At 52.6% G+C, this 18,222-nt stretch overlaps 1 protein-coding gene and 1 pseudogene across 14 annotated transcripts in view; one reads left to right on the plus strand and one right to left on the minus strand.

Moving 5' to 3' along the window:
• Nucleotides 1-681: 681 nt before the first annotated feature.
• Nucleotides 682-17,762, minus strand: LOC140849487 (syntenin-2-like; annotated as a pseudogene).
• Nucleotides 14,059-18,222, plus strand: part of LOC140849488 (EF-hand calcium-binding domain-containing protein 8-like) — a 34,325-nt gene continuing 30,161 nt past the window's right edge. For all 14 annotated transcript variants that reach the window (XR_012131405.1, XR_012131407.1, XR_012131410.1 and 11 more), the window contains exon 1: nt 14,059-14,205. Coding sequence is in view for 4 of the 14 variants with exons in the window: in XM_073236775.1 (XP_073092876.1) it covers nt 14,114-14,205 (92 nt within the window). In the remaining 10 variants the exon portion in view is untranslated. The remainder of the gene's footprint in view (nt 14,206-18,222) is intronic.

Below are 18,222 nucleotides of genomic sequence, written 5' to 3' on the forward strand. Positions count from 1 at the left end.
GATGAGAACTCAGGGGATACAGGAACGCAGGGGGAAGGGGTCTTCACTTCTGTCACTTGTCCTTTTGTTAAGACAGAGCTGTACTCGCAGCAGATAGCTCTGAATTAAAGCATGAAAACACAGCCAGCCCCTCGGCCTGTTCTCTGACAGTGTGTCTTTTTTCTGAGGGGGAGTGAAGAGTGCTCAGCGGGTCCCCCCCAGCTGGGAAGCCATCATGCGCACGCGGGAAGGAGCTGCGCACTCAGGGGTCACCGCTGAGGCCTGGCAGCCACGCGCCGGTCGAGCCCTCCCACGCACCTGTATGGCAGCTGGGGGTGACTCCCCTCCTGGACCTAGAAGTACCTCCCCGGGGCCCCCAGAGCGTGAGGCCCTGTGAGTACACCACATCGCACCTCTGCAGCCCTCCCGGGGTGGTTCTCACCCACCTTCTGCAGCTGCAGAAGCAGCCCACAGCCACGGAGCAAGGCTGCCCCAAAGCCAGGGCCCCTCATGCAGAGTCCACCCTGTCCCCAGCCCCAGTCACCCCTGCCTGGGCCTGGCTGGCGGCATGCGACAGTGGCAGAGCCAAGCCACTGCTCTCAGAAGCAATGGGTAGAAAAAAGGCCTCTGTCTCACCACTGCTTAGGAGAGAACAAGCTCTCCCTTGCTTGTCAGGGGGCTAAGAATTTTGGAATGTTCAACTACCTTTGAGGAAGGGATTTTATTTAAAATCAAATCGCTATTCAAAAGAAGGGTCATAGCTATATACAGTTGGTGACAAGGAGCAAGTGATGGGGAAAACAAGTCCTCACAAAGAATGTATTACTGCTCTCTCAAAATGTGAAACTTTGGTAGTGTCAAAAATCTTGAAAAGGACCCAATGGCAGCTTTGAGCAGTATTTAGCCAGCCTGCCTACATGCCAGCATGGAAACCAGCACAGAGAACGGCTCCCTGGGGGCCTTTGCCCTGTTAGGAGTCTGAGCCTCCAGGGAGGCCTGTGTTAGTAATGACAGACGCCCGGGATCCGGTGTCGCCCCACCTAGAACACTCCCCGACTCAAGACAGCCCTGCCCCAGGCAGCAGGCTTCTGCAACCTGCCTCGGGAGACCTCTGCCCTTTGCTGCAGGAGTGGGGAGGGGAGAGCTGCCTTCCTGTGGCTTCAGACATCTGGGATGGAGTGGTCCATGGTGTGGTGGAGCAGCGCTGGGGACAACCTAGATGCAGGAACAACGGTCATCAAAACTGGCAGCAGCTTCTCCCCACCCGCCCACCAGCTTGTGCACCACACGGGGGCCTGCACTTCCACTTCTAAGACTTTCACATGTCCAGAGCCGCCGGCCACCCTGAAGGGACAGGAGGGAAGGGCAGGCTGGGCTGTGCCCTGAGGCTGGCTGGCTGGGTAGGGCAAGGCGAGGCAGCAGGGGAGCAGCCTTACTTTTTAACCATGTGCTCGTAGATGACTGTGGAGATGACAGTCAGGGTGACGACATTCCCAGCTGTAGCCAGAATCCCTGTGACCTCTTTGTCCTGGAAAGGAGGTGAGTGATCAATCATCCTCGGGGGCGGAGGGCAACCTCTGTGGGGGTGGGGGTCAGCACAGCTTCTACTGGAGATGCTACGAGCCCCATGACTGTAGGGCAGGACTGCCTCTTAGGGGAGGGTCCCAGGCAGATGCACAGTGGAGGCCTTACTCCAGCAAGAACGAGGGCCGCCACCTGAGGACCTCCTCTATAAATGAGCCAACACTCGCCAACCTCGCCCTGCAGGCCAGTCGTGCTGGGCTGACCCAGAACAGGGCCTCCCAAGCGCTCCTCCCCTTCTCCTCCTCCCAAGACCTCCCAGAGGCTGCCCGAGCCCACGTTTTCTATCCCATCTTCCTGGCCCTGGTCACATGCAGGTTCTGCCCTTAAGCACACGGTGGGGGACATTAGGAGCCCACCCACTGGGCTCCTGTCAGCCACCCTGAGCCAAGCCCGCATGGGACCTCTTCCTCTTATATCTTGTGGAGAAGTAAAAAGACCTGCAGACACCATCCAGATCACAGCGAGAACAAGAAACTAAAAGTCTCTATGCCAAGTGCACCAAACAGTCCAAATGCTAAAAGCTGGGAAGAGCCTCTGGCCTCCGATCAGAGAAGGGTGGCCTTTATTCCACACATCTTTCTAACTTGATTATGTGCTTTCTTAGTTGTTGCAGGATAAGTGGGAGATGTGCCAGGCAGGGTGAGTGATGGCCACAGAGAGGAAATAGGTAAGCTTTGAAGAGATAAATGATCTCAAGAAGCATGGCTCTCCAGGGCCATTCAGTGAAGGGACAAACCCAGGCTCAGAGCCTCACAAGGCCATGGTTTGGCAGGACAACTGACAAGTTGATGCCTGGAGCCGTCAGGGAGCAGGAGAGACTCTGCAGCACGTTTTAGAACAACTGTTCTCCAGGAGGGTTAAGATCAACAACCTGCACTTCTTTGGCAGGAATGAACTCAGAGGGCCCATTCCTCAGGAGGGGTACTAATGTGGTCAGCTATTTGGTCCAATGGGTTCCCTCTGGGTTGTCATGCCTGACCCCCCAGGAGGGGCAAACCTTACAGAAGGGATCACTGACAGATATTAGGAAGAGCTTCCTGCTCACAATATTCATGAGCCACCAGAGCAAGCCTCCAGGGAGGGTGGGGAGACTGTCAGGCACAGGCACGCAGATTTGTGACACGAATGGCTTGGTGATGGCCCTTGGGAGGGGTGGGAAACTGGCTTAAAAGACTGCATCAGCTATGACATGAGATGCCACTGCTGCTGGGGGGACCCTGCCACATGCGCTCTGAAGCCCTGGCTGCAGGAGGAGACGGGATCCTGACCGTAAGTCCCAAGGGGACTGAGAACCACTCAGGCTCCAAGGGGGCATTGAGTCAGGACAAAGGCACTTTCACTTGTGCAGGGACCAGAAGCCACACGACTCAGCATGTTCTGTGGCCCGTTCCCTGAAGACAGCCACCTCTCGGCCGACGACCACAGCACTACCCCCCGACCACTTGCTCCTTTTTGTCTTTACAAGACAAAACTTTGCACACACCCCTTGAAAACTGAACAGAGGTCAGAAATGAGTTTCTGAAGAGCAATTTTCTAAAATTTTCCTATGGCTGAATGTGGTCCAGGATGCAAATAAGTCTTACAGAGCAGGGAGGTGTCCCTGTAGCCAGCAGCCACCTGGGTGCCACATCCTGGCACACTCCCTCTTTCTGCCACATCTCTGGCCTCTATGTGTTGGTGACATTAGCTAGTATTTATTGAGCATTACTGTGTGCTTGGAGCTCTACGCACCTTGTCTTTTTGAATCTGCGGAGCAGCCTGAGGATGAGGACGCTGAGGCCCAGATGGCAGCAGCAGCCCGCACACAGATGTGAACCTTCCCACCACCCAGTAGTCCCCCAGCCCCTGAAGTTTCCAGGGCACAGCAGGGTCACCGGCCTACCTTCAGCCCGATGACATTCTGCCCGTTCACGTCGCACACGGAGTGGTTGGAGAGCAGCCCATTGTGGGCGGCAGAACTCCCTTTGACCACAGAGGTGACCTTGCCCTTCTTGATGACGAAGCCCACGTGGCCCATGCTGTCCTTGTGCATGGTGACGGTCCGCTGGAACGGCCTGGCAGGGAGAGGCAGTGAGCTGGGCTGGGATGCTGCCGGGGGTACACGGAGAGGCTCCTGAGGCCCAGCCACTCACCTGTCCTTAACAACCATGACGATCTTCTCAGCTGAAGCCTTCTTCACCGCCCGGTGGGCCTTGGCTGTGCTCCACCCGGCACAGTCTCGCCCGTGAATCTGCAGGATCTGGTCCCCAAAGCGCAGCTCCACAAGGGATGCAGGGGTGTTGGCCTGGACCAACTGCACAAAGAGCCCCTGGAGGAGGCAGGACCCCACAGTGAGCCCCCGGCCCACCAAGCCCAGGTCCTCCTCGAAGCTGTCACTTTCCTGCTGATCCTCTGGGAGCCTACAGGGCACCAGGATACAGCTCCACATGGCAGGCACAATGGTTACCCCATTTTCCTGGGGAGGAAACACTCCAGGCCACACAACTGGACCGCCACTGAGGCAGGGTTTCAACCCTGGGCTGCATCAGAAGCTCTGGCCTGTACAGGCCTCTCACAGAGGCATCAGTGTCCCTGGTTTCTGGCTACAGACAGCCATCTGGAAGCCAGATCCCTGTCAGTTGTTGGGTAGGGAGGAAGGGAGGTTCTGAGCCACAGGAGCCCCCAGAGGGGCAACCCATCCCTGCTGCTGCAACCCAGGCCAGCCCCAGGCCTTGGGGGAGGCAACTGAGAGGAACAGCCAGCGCCTGGGAGTTAGGCGGCACGCGGCTCTGCACCTGCCCTACTGGGGACGGTGCCCCCTCACCCCACCTCCACCTCGCTGCCGGCCCTGAGGCTGATGCGGGTGCGCTGCTCAGGGCAAAGCCCAGGACGTAATGGGAGCACGGAGCGCCAGCAGCTGGGGCCTGCGGGGCGGAGGGGGCGCTGTCCAGACGCACTCTTGCCCTCGGCGGGGCGTCCCCTCCGGCCGGCCTCTGGCCCTACCTGGTCAATGGCCCGCAGCCGCAGCCCGGTCTTCCCACGCTCATCCTTGCACAGGTGGATCTCTGCGAACCCCAGGCTTGATCTCCGCACGCTGTTCCCAGGCTGTTCCCAGACACCGGCGCCACCACCATGCCCGGCAAGGGGCCTGAGACCACTGTCTGCAGACACCAGGGGAACTGGGAGTCACGTTGGGGGGGGAGGAGTTGGGGTGGGAAAAGGCGGATGGAGTGATCCCTGGACCCTATACCACCCCCGCACCACACACTTCTTCTCAGGGGCAGAGAGGGAACAGGGTTCCACGAAGCCAGGAGGGGGCGCCAAAGGCCCCCTAAAAAACAACGAGGAAAATGGGGAGAGGGTGGGTATGCACAGAAAGGGGACACTCATTTTCTAAGATAAACTGGTATTAGGAGAACACCCCATGAAAATCCACTTAAAGATGAAAAATATTTCACAGCAAGTAGCAATGAGGAAAAGAGGACTTGATTTGATTTTTGTCTTGAAAAACTTAAAGTAAAATTGTAAAAATAAATGAATGTTTTTCCCCTAAGACCCAGAACAAGGCAAGGATGTCCACTCTCACCAGTGCTGTCAAACATGGTACTCAAAGTACTAGCCAGAGCAACAAGGCAGGAAAAGGAAATAAAAGGCATACAGACCAGAAATAAAATGGTCTCTATTTGCAGATGACATGGTGGTGTAGTAGAAAATTCCAAGGAATCTATAAGTAAACGCCTAGAACTAATAACTGAGTTCAGGCACGTAACAGGATAAACGACTGTCATACAAAATCAACTTTTCCTCTATCTACTAACAAAGAACATGTGGAAACTGAAATTTAAAATACAATGCCCCTTACAATCACTCAAACAAAAAACTACTTCGGTATAAATTTCACAAACTGTGTAGGAATTGTATGCTGAAAACAACAACAGACGGATGAAAGATAAAAAGATGGTAACAGAGAGATAGTTTCTATTCAAGGATTGGAAGAACACAGTAAAGCTGTCAATTGTCCCCAAACTGATACACAGAGTGAATGCAATTTCTATTAAACCTCTACAAGATGTTTTGTCAATATAGGCAAGGTTAATGTAAACTTTATATGAAAAGACAAAGAAACTAGGCTAATGAAAACTATTCTGACATAAAGAGTAAAGTGGGAGGAATCATTTTACCAAATTTCAAGACTTACTTTATAGCTACAGTAATCAAGACAGTGTGGTGATGGTGAAAGACAGACACACAGTCAGCGAGACAGAACAGAGGATCCAGAAGCAGCCTCACACGTTAGGCCAACTGCTTTTTAACCGAGGTGCAAGAGCAGCTCAATGGAGAAAGAACAGTCTTTTCAGCAAGTGGTGGGGAGCAATTAAACATCCATTGGCAAAAATATGAACCTTGACCTAAACCTCACACACCTTGTACAAAAATTAAATGAAATTATAAACTTAATGTAAAACATTAAACAATAACTGTTTTAAAGAAAGGTTTTAGAGGAAAACAAAGGAGAAAATCTTCAGGTCCTAGGTCTTGTATAAATTTCTCAAACAGGACACTGAAGCATGACCCACAAAAGAAAAAGAACAAATTGAATCTCAGCAAAATTTAAACTTTTTGCTCTGCAAGAAACCCTTTTGATAGGTTGAAAAGAGAAGCTACAACCCCAGGAGAAAGTATTTACAAACTGCATTTCTGATAAAGGACTCTAGAAAAAAGAACTGCCACAACTTGACTTAAAAAAGCAAACATTCCATTTAGAAAATAAGCAAAAGATAGGAAGAAACATTTTTATGGTAAGAGTTTGCAGCTGGTAAGTTAAGCACATGAAAAGATGTTCGACACCACTAGCCATTAGGGAAATGCAAATTAAGATGGGGCAACTATAATGACAGGAATTATTATGGCAAACTAATTTGTAGTTTTGACAAAATTATAATGGCAAAAATTAAAAACAGTGACAACACCAAATGCTGGCGAGGAACAGGAACACTCATGCACTGCTGGCAGGAATATAAAATGGGACAGCCACTCTGGAAAGAGTTTGGCAGTTTCTTAAAAAAAAAATTAAGTATACATTTATGACATGACCCAGCAATTGCTAGCAAATGCACTCCTGGGTATATATCCCAGAGAAATGAAAACATATGCCCATATAAACAGCTGCACACAAACATCCCTCCCCGATAGCTTGGTCTGTAATAGCCAAAAACTGGGAACAACCAAGATGTCCCACAACACGTTGAAAATACAGCAGGGCCCACGGCAGAATCCTACACCACAGCGAAAAGGGAAAACCACGATGCCCACCGCGCCTGGGAGGCATCCCACGGGCATGGTGCTGTGAGTGAAAAGGCCAATCTGAAAAGGTCAAACATATATGACTTCATTTACATAACATTCTGAAACAACAAAATTATAGAGACAAAAAACAGCCCTGGTGGCCAGGGCTCAGGGAATGTGAGGGGGCCAGGGTGGCCTGATTATGAAGGGCCAGTGTGAGGAGACATCTGTGGAGATGAAATAGTTCTGTTCTTGATTATACCTGTGGTTACATGGGTCTGTTCAGGTGCTAAAGTAACCCACAGAGCTACAGACACAGGCTGTGCCAATGGAAAATGCCTGCTTTTAATATTGTGATATATTGAGCTACGTGAAATGCAGCCACTGGGAAAATTTGGTGAAGGTACTATCTTCTATACCCTTCTCTGTACTATCTTTGTGACTTCTTGTGAATCCATGATTATTTAAAAATTAAGCTAAATTTTTAATTAAAATGTTTTATAAATATATCTGTCATAGTTTCATCAAAATTTAGGTGAAATGCACTTATGTCCTAATGTAACTACAGACAACACAACGTTCTTTTCTCTGTATTTGCACTTCACAGAATAACTATTAAGGGGATCATTTTGGAGAAATATACCAGGGTGTCACCAGTTTTTCTCAGGGTCCCACAGGTCCCTGTCCCTGTCTGTTTCCTCCCGTGAGATCCTCCGTCAGCTTTGTTATGTGACTGTGGCAGTTCTCATCGTCACTTCCGTCAACTTCATGAAACCCTCCCACCTTAGCGAGATTTGCAGTTACACTTTGCCACCCATTTTCATGGGCTCAGGGAGAAGTGGCAGAACAGGACACTGACAAATGGCCCACAAGGACGCTGGGGTTGCAGGGGGCGCTGTTGAGTGGGGATGGAGTCCATAAGTAAGTGAGCACATTTTGCAGAGTGAATATTTCTGCATCACCCATTCTTTGGCTCCCTGAAGCCACAGAGAGCAAGAATCGAGCATCACTGTTTAATTTGGGGGACCAGAGCTGGGTGACAAGGTCCTTCTGCTTGGCTCTGCCATCCACACTGCTGCTCTCAAGGCATAAGCAGCCCTTCCTGATAAGCCACCGTGTTCAGGCTGGATTTAATGTCCTCCCTTCTTGTCCAGCAGGCTCAGGCCCACAGCCTGAAGCCAGAGGTCAGAGGGCAGCTAGTGGCCCCGCAACCCTAAGGCCCTCGGGAAACCACAAAGTCCCACAGTACTTGTGCTGAAGGTTCAGAATGAGAAATGCCACCAGAAACAGGGGCAGGCATGCTGGAGAAAGAGGAGATTGAGGTTTGTTTAAATGTCAAAACCAAGGAACACTCTGTGCCCACACTAGGCAGGAGATGAATACCTACCCGGCAGCCTTCTGGAGTCTGAAGCAGGCTCTGCTGGACTTCTTGGCTGGAGAGGGAAAGACCCATATAATTTTCCAGTTCTGCCAGGTTTGGGTATAAAACTGATGGGAAGGAAAAGAGGAAGGAGAAAGGTGATACAGGGTGTGAGCGGAGCCATGCCTGCCTGGCTCCCAGGTGGCCGCTCGTTTTCACTGAGAGCCTGGGCCCGGAATCTCCACAGCTGCGGTACATCCCCGAGAGTGCATGTACCCCAGGGACATGGGACCTGCGGGAGGGGGGCAGGGATGCTTGCTGGGGACGTGGGCCTGCCTTCCTCCAGGAGCATGTGAGACACCAAGTCCATCGTGTGCCACTTTGGTGGTCAGCTCCACTGACCTTACTTGGCACTGGCAAGACATCCGACACAGAGAGCGGGACTAGTGCTGAGACCATGAGGGCCCCGCTCTTAAAAAATCCACAGTCTGCGAGAGGCGGGCATCTGACCTGAGGGCTCACTGGCCTGAATCGAGACTGCCGCGAACATCTCTAAGGGCCAGACATCCTAGCTGCCTCATGTGACCCCAAATCAGGGACATTAGAGTCCCACTGAGCCGCAGCTTTCTCAGTGTCCCCCTCAAAGGGCTCTATTGAGGCTTACATGTGCATACAATGCTCAGCACAGTGGCACGCAAGGTACAAGTGCTGGGAAATGGCCAGAGAGGCCACTCTCGGTCAGGAGCACCCCCACCACAGCTCACTCACCTGAAGGCTGGGAGACAGCCGTGCCCTGGACCAGCAGGGCGAGCATCCTGGGTGTGGCTCTGGCCTGGGCCTGGGGAGGGGTGGGGAATGCTGGTCAGCTGTGACCAGGACCCCGGAACACTTGGAGCCAGGGGCTCCCTGAGGCTGGCGTTCAGGGCATCAGTATGCTGGGGAGGTAAGTCTGGGGAGGTGAGTCCATGCATCTTCAAGGTGGTGTGCAAATGTAACCTCTGTAGGTGTCTATGCTTCTGCAGGCAGGTTCTTCCTGGGCCCATGACCTACCCCATGGCATGACCCTTTTATGTCCCGAAGCAGCCAGAACACTGAGGCCCAGCTCACAACTAAATGCTCAGTTGAAGAGCCTCAAATTCTCAAAACCCATGGGTCCACAGGTGGGATGAAAGGAGAAGGGGTCTTCTAGGGGCTGAGCAAAAGTACCAGGCCATGGGCTGCCATGGGGTGTGCTCTGGAAGCCAGCCTTATGGTGTGGGGTCCACCCAAACCCACATGGAGGAAGCTCGGGGCAGAGCAGGCCCAAGAGACGCCTGTCTGCAGCTGCTGGGTCTGTTCTGTTCCTGCTGCAACTCCACTGCCTGGGCCCCTGAGCACCAGCTCCACCCAGTGGACTCTGCACTGGACCCAACTCCCAGCAACCTGCAAGACAAGCCTCCATGGGTTACCCTGAGGTAATCACGAAGGCTGCCGTGGCTGCTTACCTGAATGGCCTGGTCCACCTTCAGGTCCTCCAGAGATGGGTACAGGGTGGACATGGCTGCTCCTTAACACCCTGCAGGGCACACAGCGTGAGGAGGGATGAGGGCTGAGAAGGCACGTACATCCACCCACTCAACACTCTCAGGATGAGAAAGACATTCAGGAGGCATTGCTGCCCCTGATCTGGAGATGGGGGGCTGGATCTGAACCTAAGTGTGGTTCCAAGTCCATGGTGTCCACCCTCATTCCATCCCACCATGTTTAACTGACTTGGGGCTTTAGAACCTGGACCCAGCGTTCCACCCAGGCGGACATGCTGGCCAGGAGAGGCAGGACAAGGAGCCATGTCCTTCCCTGATGTGTTTGAAAGGTTGGAAGGGCTTACAAGATCTGATCACTGGAGATCTAACTTCAACCAGCAGGTGTATAGCAGCACTTGCTCTATACCCAGCCAATGTCTGAGGTTTGCACAGCATCATCCCACAATTACACAAAATTCAGTCCAGTGTCAAGAGGGTAGGGGCTTAATATTACAACAGAAAGGCAGTGAGGCACGTTGGAATTCCTCCCTGCCTCCCACCCCACTTCACCTCTGGGTACTTGCACTCGTACCATATACCACTTACATGCAGCCTTGATCTTCACCCCAGTGAAGTAAGACCAATGGAAATCCTTTAAACAGGCACACAGTCTGTAGCAGAATTTAAACACTCATCAGAGCATCGCTCCAGAGGGCAGAGGGGAGGGGTCTGGAGGAGCATCAGGAACATTTATTGAATACCTTCTGTCCCAGGGGAGAATCAGTGGGACCTCAGAGCAAGGTACCTGAAGAAATGCAAAGGAAGCACCTTGGCAGAAAGGCTGAATCTCCCTCGTAGGTGAAATGTGGAGGGGCAGTTTGTCTTTCTGGGTTCTTTTTGGGTCACCCACTAACTCACTGGCCCTGTCACATCTCAAGGCCTTTGCGGGGCCAGTCCACTCCAGCCAGATGCCCTGCCCTGCCCCACGCCTCATCACCTTTGGTTCCTGCTGGACAGGCCTCCCCGGCTCCCCAGGTGACAAGGTCCCTGCAGCTCCCCCCAGGGCCCTGCTCTCCGGGAGATGCTGGGCAGCTTCCCGCCCCGGACTCATCGGTTATCCTTAGTCTGTCTTCCTAGCTGGACTGCAGTTCCTTCAGGTCAAGGGGTGTCCTATTCACCCCATTGGGCCTACATGTGACAGGTGAACACAGTAAAGGGATGCCTGGGTGCCACAAAGAACCAAGTGGGCTGTGGCAGGTGTTGTGACTCCAGCCCCAGGTCCAGGTTACTCTGAGTGACCCAGAGGGGCCGAGGTCATCTTCATCCATCACTGCTCCTGCTCCTTGCTCTGTAGCTGCTGCTTTGACCCTTGCGTTAACCTTGACACCCCCCACCAACACACACACACCCCATTCCTTCTAATCTGCCATCAAATCCCATCTGTCCCACATCCCAGCCCTAATCCCCATGCTGTGTTCAGGCTTCCATCATCGCCCTGTCCCTCCCCAGGAGCCACAACATCCCCCCACGGGCCCTGCCTCCTCTCTTGCTGTTCTCCAGATGGCAGCCAACAGGCCCTTCTGCAAAAGCCTGGGATTCTGTGCCCTTGCTTAAAGCCCTCCATGGCTCCCCACTCTCAGAATCTCCCCACATTCCTTAAAGTGGCCCTCAAGTCCTACATGATTCCTCCAGAGACTGGAAGGAATGGTGACTCACAGGCCAGATGCAAACAGATTTTATCTGACCTAGCACAGTACGTTATACATTCAAATTAGCAGCCTAAATGCAAAACTCAAGACGCTGCCTTAATAATCTCGTTTTATTAGGAGTACTGCTCCTAAAACACAGGAGGCTTTGGCAACCCTGGATGCAGCTGAGTCGCTGCAGTTCAGTTGCAGCAAACTCTCTATTAAGTCTCTTACACAGAGACACTTTACTCACTGGAGCTGAGTCCCAACTGGCACTGAGTCGCAACATTTGTTTGCAACCCCTCCCTAACTCTCCAGCTTCATTTTTTGCCTTGGGTCCTTTTCCAACCTCCACTCTCAGCTCCAGCCACAAAGAGCTGCTTTCAGGTCATTAAATTAACTGAATTTTCTCATGTGTCCAGGCCTTTGCATGTGCTGTTCCATCTGGACTTCCCCTCCGCTATCTCTACTCCCTGCCTGGCTAACTCCTAATCATTTTCAAGCCCCAAACCAAAAGACACTTCTTTCAGGAAGCTTGCCTTGATTTTTGCTTTCTACCTCCCCTTAACTCTGGCCCCATGTCCTAAATGCTAATGTTATTCACTGCTCCAGTATTTGTCTCTTTACTTGTCCATTTACCTTGGTAGATTGAGAGGTCACAGGAAGTACTGAGCCTTCTCATTTAATGCAGAACCTGGAGTCCCTTGCATGGATACTAACTCAACAATATTGCTGGAAGCCAGGCATTCCACCTGGGCTTCCACTCTGCTCTTTGTAAAGCAAATGCTCTTTGACGTCTTAAGGATGCCTACCTTCCTAGGATGGAAACCAGGACCAGATGGCTGGGACCCTTTCATTACTGTCACCTTCTCTGGGTCCCAACTCAGTTCTGGGCAGAATAGGAAAGCAGATGTTCCCCTGCCTTTCAGCGGCTCATCACATAGCGGGAAGGGCTCCCAGCCAGCAAATATGCTCTGAGTCTCATTCAATAATCCATTTATATCCGTTCACTTTTGAGTGTCTCCTGAGTGCCAGGGCCCCTGGGCCTGTTTTTGTCATACTGGCCCTTCTGCCTGGCACACTAGCCTTCTCCGTGTGGGTGTGGATAAAGTGAAGGTTCCTATGGCCAGGATTCTCACCTGGCGCTGGTTGGCTAGCTCACTACACACATGTGGGCAATACATTGTTATTGACTCTATATAAAGAGCTCCGCCCAGTGCTTTGAGCAACATAGTGGCACAGCTGCAAGGCTGCAGGAGAGCAAAGGCGAAGACAGAGACTGCGATGGCTGAGTGGGTAGAGAGGCCCAGAGGCCGAGACCGGCTTGCTGCACGCAGACTCGCTCTGAGTGGACAGGATTCCTGTGACTGACCTGCCACCATGGAAATAAAGTTGGGTATAATCCTTTCACCCCAAGAATGTTCTACTGTCATTTCTTTGGACTCACTGAATCCATAGTGAACTTGCCCGGGCAACACAGTGGGGCTCTTTTCAAGTCTCAGCTCAAATGCTACCTCTCGGGCTGGCTTTGTCAGGCAATGGGAACCCTGCTAGTTGGCTGGTTCTTCTTGTGCTTCCCTAACCCTGATTTGTGCTGCCTCTTTTGTCAAGCTATTTATCATATTATTTGATTAATATCTGGGTTTTTCTCGTACTGGACCCCACCTCACAAGGGCAGAGGCTATGTTCTGTTCACCACACTATGCTTCCCCATCAAAAGTGGTGTAAATTGTTATTTGGCTGAATAAATCAGAACAGATTGGAAATTTGTGTGGACATTTTTGGGTGCCACAGACTGAGGGGACACAACTAGCCTTTATGAAGCAGGGCGTGGAGAACTGGACATCTTGGAATGCACACAACAGTTCACCACAACAAACTGTCCTCATGACTTGTACGGCCCACATGACTTTCCAGTACCTTCCCAAAATGTATGCAAAAACCTCATCATAACCTGTTCTACATACAAATACAATGAGATTTCCCCCGGTTTTAATATACAATATATTATCCAGAAATGCACATATCGGGCTAATCGGCGGGAGGTTCACCCTTTTGGAAAATCAGTCTAATCTCACCAGGTGAGGATAGGTCACTGGTGAGTCACCAGAAACACACCCACGTACATCTGCACTTGTAGCTGTCACAGCGAATCCATGCGTGTATGCAAACAAACACATCAGCGTTCGACCCAAGATGTCGAATATAAACTCGGCAAAATTCAGTTGAATATTGTCTTGTATTAAACCTAAACTGCTCGTTTTATTATGTACAAGCATGACTGAGTGTAATCCGGTCTGATGTTTACATAATGAAATGCACTGTCTTTCCTTACAAATTACTTTTATTGCCCTCATTTCTCCTCTATAATAAAGACTGGGGCGTCATATTGACTTTTTTGCAATGGACGAACCCGCCCGCTCCCTCAGCCTCAACTTCCCGCTTTGTGAAATGGGAGCACTCCACGCGCTGGGGCAGCAGAGAGAGCCGCAGTGGTCCAGGGGTCTGTAATGTTCTGCAGCCCCAGGCCTCAGTTTCCAATCTGTCACACCGCCCGACAACCCCACCCCCACCCCAGCACCCCCACCCCCCTCCCGGCGCTGCGGGCCACGGCGCCGGTGCGGGGGGCCCGCCAGGGCGGTAGGGGGCGCCGCGGCGTCCAGGGCGGCTGCGACGGGGGCCCCAGGAAGCCTTGCGGCTGCCGGGTGGGAAATGGCGGTCCGCTCTTCAAGCCGATGGTCGGCCGGGTGGGTGACTGGAGCCCACCCAGCCTCTCGCGCTCGGCAGTCGCCTGCGGCTGGCGCCGGTATCCACAAAAGGAGATCAGGTAAAGCAGCAGAGCAGAGGATGGGGGCTCGGTCGGGGTCCGCGTCCCCTCTTTGCCGGACTGGAGGTTGCACGGATCAAATCGAGGTTTAAAGGGAGCGAGTGTCCCTTCGCCTGCCCACTGCCCTGACCGCTGAGGGCCATTTACGGCCTCGGAAGGAAGGAGGATGAGGTTGACCGCCCCCTGTTTGCCTGATAAGATTATGCGCTGAGACAGCTGTTGGGGGTCGAGGAGGCAAAGTCGACGCGGCTGCGCTCTGCGCTGCCTGTTGCTCGGACTGAAAAGGAAGCCCCCTCGCTCTCGGGGCGGTGCGGAAACGCCTTCAGGCCCTGAGTATGTCCTGCCCGTCGTGACGTCACCCTCCCTCCCACTTTTTGGCTCCCGCTCACCGGTTTCTTGCTGTGCACTGACACCTGACACGGTGCTGAGCTGCAAGGGCCCCCGCCCCGCTCCACGCAGACTGGCCCTGGGATCTCACCCAAGAGTACCCGAGTGAGAGAGCCTGCTGCTCAGGGTGGGGCTGTTGTGCTTGGCCAGGCACATCACTGGCCACAGCAAAATTGGACCCACTGCTGGTTGTAAGAGTTGTTAGGCAGTTGGGTCTCTGGGGTGCTGGACAAATGGCTAGGGCAGCTTGGAGGAAGGAAGGACTGTGAAGCATGGAGGGCTGGAAGGGTGGGGGTGGAGTGTCCTACTTCAGGGATAGGGAGGCCCAGGTCTGAGTCCATCAGCTTTCCAGGTCTCTACCACCTCTTGCAGGTTATTCAAACTGAACTCATTTTCACGCAGCTTTACTGCCTCTCTGCCGTGGCCCCACCAAACCTACCCCAAGGTCTGAGCCAGAAATCGGGGGGTTATCCTCAACTCCTGCTCCTGAAGCCACACGCAGCTCTTGTGCTCAGGATAAATCTCAAACCTCAACTTGGCATTCAGATCTCCGTGTCCTGTCTCCTGGTACCATCTTCAGTCTCACCTCTTCACTCTTGCACCTGTATTTCATTAATTCCAGACTCTTTGCTTCTTCTAGTTCTCACCTGCTAGTTCCTGATTCCTTCCTTTTGCAGGTGCTGTTCCCAGTCTGTAATACCATTCATGCCTTCTCCCCCTTGCTCATCTGGTGAACCATTCTTCCTTCACTACTAAGCTCTCCCCAAAATCTCCGCACCCACACACTCACAGAATTAGGCAAGCCTCCCTTCTCTAGACCACACAACATGACACTCACCTATTCGTCGTTCATTCCACTAATGTTTATTAAGCACCTCTTGTGAGCAATTTCCTGGGTTAGATTTCCACTGTGCTGTATTCGTTTGCTTATCTCCCTCTCTGGTTGCGAATGTTATTTTCTGAGTCCTCAGTGCTGGGCGCAATGCCTGGCATACAACAGGGGTCTGGTTACTATTTCTTAAAAGCGTGGAGAAGCAGAGACACAGGGAAGAGAGAATCCAAAAAAATCCCTTGAAGAAAAACCTAGGCCTGAAGTAAAGAAACATAATCCTGAGGAGGCAGATTGAAAGGCGGCTCCTGAATCTGACAGTGGAGGAGGGCTCAGGTCAGTGCTCATGGCTCCCACAGCCCACCGGCTCCTCTGGCAGGAAAAGAAACACCTAACCGATCCCTTCTAGAGGAGTTTTTCTCTCTCACTGCACTTTCCAGAATTTCCATCCCTGAGCCAATGTAGTTTTTGATGTTATAAGTAGTAACAACACCCACAGCAAACCGGCAGCGAGGCCTCAGAGATGAGTGGGGCTGAGAAGAGGTTGTCAGCCCCCATCTTTGGACTTTGTAATGAGGTCACTTCTTTGTTCCAAAGAGCTGAAACTCCGGGACTCCTACTTGTTTCTGGGGACAACTCATCCATCCTTCAGAAGACAGCACGTGGGAGGGAAGCGTGGGTTAGAATGTCAGAGGAAGAACTGGAAGGCCAGATTAGCCCAGGGATGTGATAAGTGGGGAAGGAGGAAGCTGTTGCTAGGCCGCCAGCATGTGCCTCTCCTCTCAGGGCTGTACTGCCTGCTGGAGAAGAACTGTGAGTTGCTTCAGGGAATGCAGATGCCCCCGGATCCAGGCCCAGGAGGGGCAGAGCAGGAGCAAAGACCCTGGGAGCAGGCAGGGCTGGATTCAGACTGCTGCCTCTGCCTTGTGAGAGCAAGCACGGACAAGTCCCTTTTGAGTGTCATTTCTTCCTCTGTATTGTGGGTAACCATACTTGTATCACAGAGTTATGATGGAGATGAAAAGGGTCTTAGAAGGAAGTGTGTGGAAAGCAGGTGGCACAGTACCTACTCACAGAGGGTGTGCAGGATCGTTAGCTTGGTTCCTTCCTTCAGTGCATCTACTGAGCACTAAGTCCCCCTACTGTTCTGGGGACGGTGAGAAGGGGGTGAGCAGACCAGTCTGTTCTGGAGGAGTGGTACTTCTAGCTGGATGGAGAGGAGCAAATGCTGTGTCCACTGGTGGGAATTGATGGGAGAAGGAAAGTGGGATGGAGGGTAGCAGGTGTCAGAAGGTCCAGAAGAGCCTCACTGTGGGCTGACAGGTGCCTTGAGTAAAAGCCTTAAGGACTAGGGAAGTGCCTTGAGGCTGAGGGCATAGCGCTGCAGCAGCCCTGAGATGGGAGGGACCGTTGCGTGTACAGAACGTCTGCCCAGTGAGACTGAAGTCAGTCATTCAGGGGGCGCGTAACAGGAGAGGAGCTTGGAGAGGCAGTGAGGTCCAGATCCTCCCAGGCCTGTGGGCCATGGGAAGGACGTGGCATTTCCTCCAGTGAGATGGGGTCCCCTGGAGAAGTGTGAGCAGCAGAGTGACATGGCCCAACTTTGATTTTAACAAGCTCCCTCTGGCTGATGTTTGGAGAGTGAACTAGAGGGCAAGGGCATGAGCCCAGGAGAGAAGGCTGGGGAGGTAGGGTCATTACTTTGGGCTGCCACATGTAACACCCCTGCCTGCTGCCCAGCCCCCAGCAGCCCCATTTCAGCACCATCTTCTGGGGCTGCTGCGCACACTGGCCCCCTGTGTCCGTAACCTCACTCAGTTCTGACTGGGGGGATGTGTCCAGTCTCCACATGAAGAAACCAGTTCTAAGAGTGGCTAAGCCCCTGGCCCAGCTTCCTTGCCTGGTAGAGAACTTGTTGGTAGAAATAGCTTCAGGCAGAGAAGTAACAGAAACTGAGGCCTGCCCTCAGTTTCTTAGGACAATCAGTTCTTTGCCTGGCCTTCCATGGGCCCACTTCAGGAAGCAGGGTACGGGTCCCATCTCCGTGAACACTGTCACCAGCAGTCAGGAGCCTGGCGCCCTCATGATACTGGAAGAAGGTCACTAGACCCTCAGGCCTGGCCCAGGGCTGGGGTCGTAGGAGAAACCCCAGTTCACACTTGACTCCCAGAGTGAGGTGCCTTGAAAGGAAACTGCCAGGAAGTCCCAGAGGGTCAGGACAGTGAGGGAAGGAGGCAGGGCTCTTACCTGCGCCAGGTGCTGCTGCCCATCCTTCTCTAGCCACTGCCGAGTCTGTTTCTCTCCTTGGAAGGTGGTGGCTCTTGTCTCGGCTGGGTTCCTGCTTGGGGAAGGGTGGTGCCGTGGTCAGCTGACTCACCTGGGACTGGGATGAGCCCAGTTGAGGCCCTTTGCCTGAGTAAACAAATCAGGTCACCTGCCCCAGCCCTAGTCTAGATGTGGTGTTGGGGTTAGGGGCACACACACCTGCTGTTGAGTGATATATGAACCAGGACCTTGTGGCCTTGAGGAAATCAGATTTGGGTTAGACCCCAAGGCCTGCTGAGCAAAGTGAGGACAGTTTGGTGGGTATCCAGGGTGTTTAAAAATGGCCACGCCTGTGACCCAGCATTTTCTCTCCTAGGACTTTGTTACAACAAACAAGTGGGCATTGGGGTCTGAGGGCCCATCACCACACTGGAAATCCCAAATGCCCTTCACTAGGGTCTAGTTAAATAAGCAGTATTTCTGGAAGATCACAAAGCTATCAAAGTCATTCAACGAAGAAGCCATGAGGAAATGTT

This window comes from Manis javanica, chromosome 5 (assembly GCF_040802235.1).
Source record: "Manis javanica isolate MJ-LG chromosome 5, MJ_LKY, whole genome shotgun sequence".
Classification (NCBI taxonomy): Eukaryota; Metazoa; Chordata; class Mammalia; order Pholidota; family Manidae; genus Manis; species Manis javanica.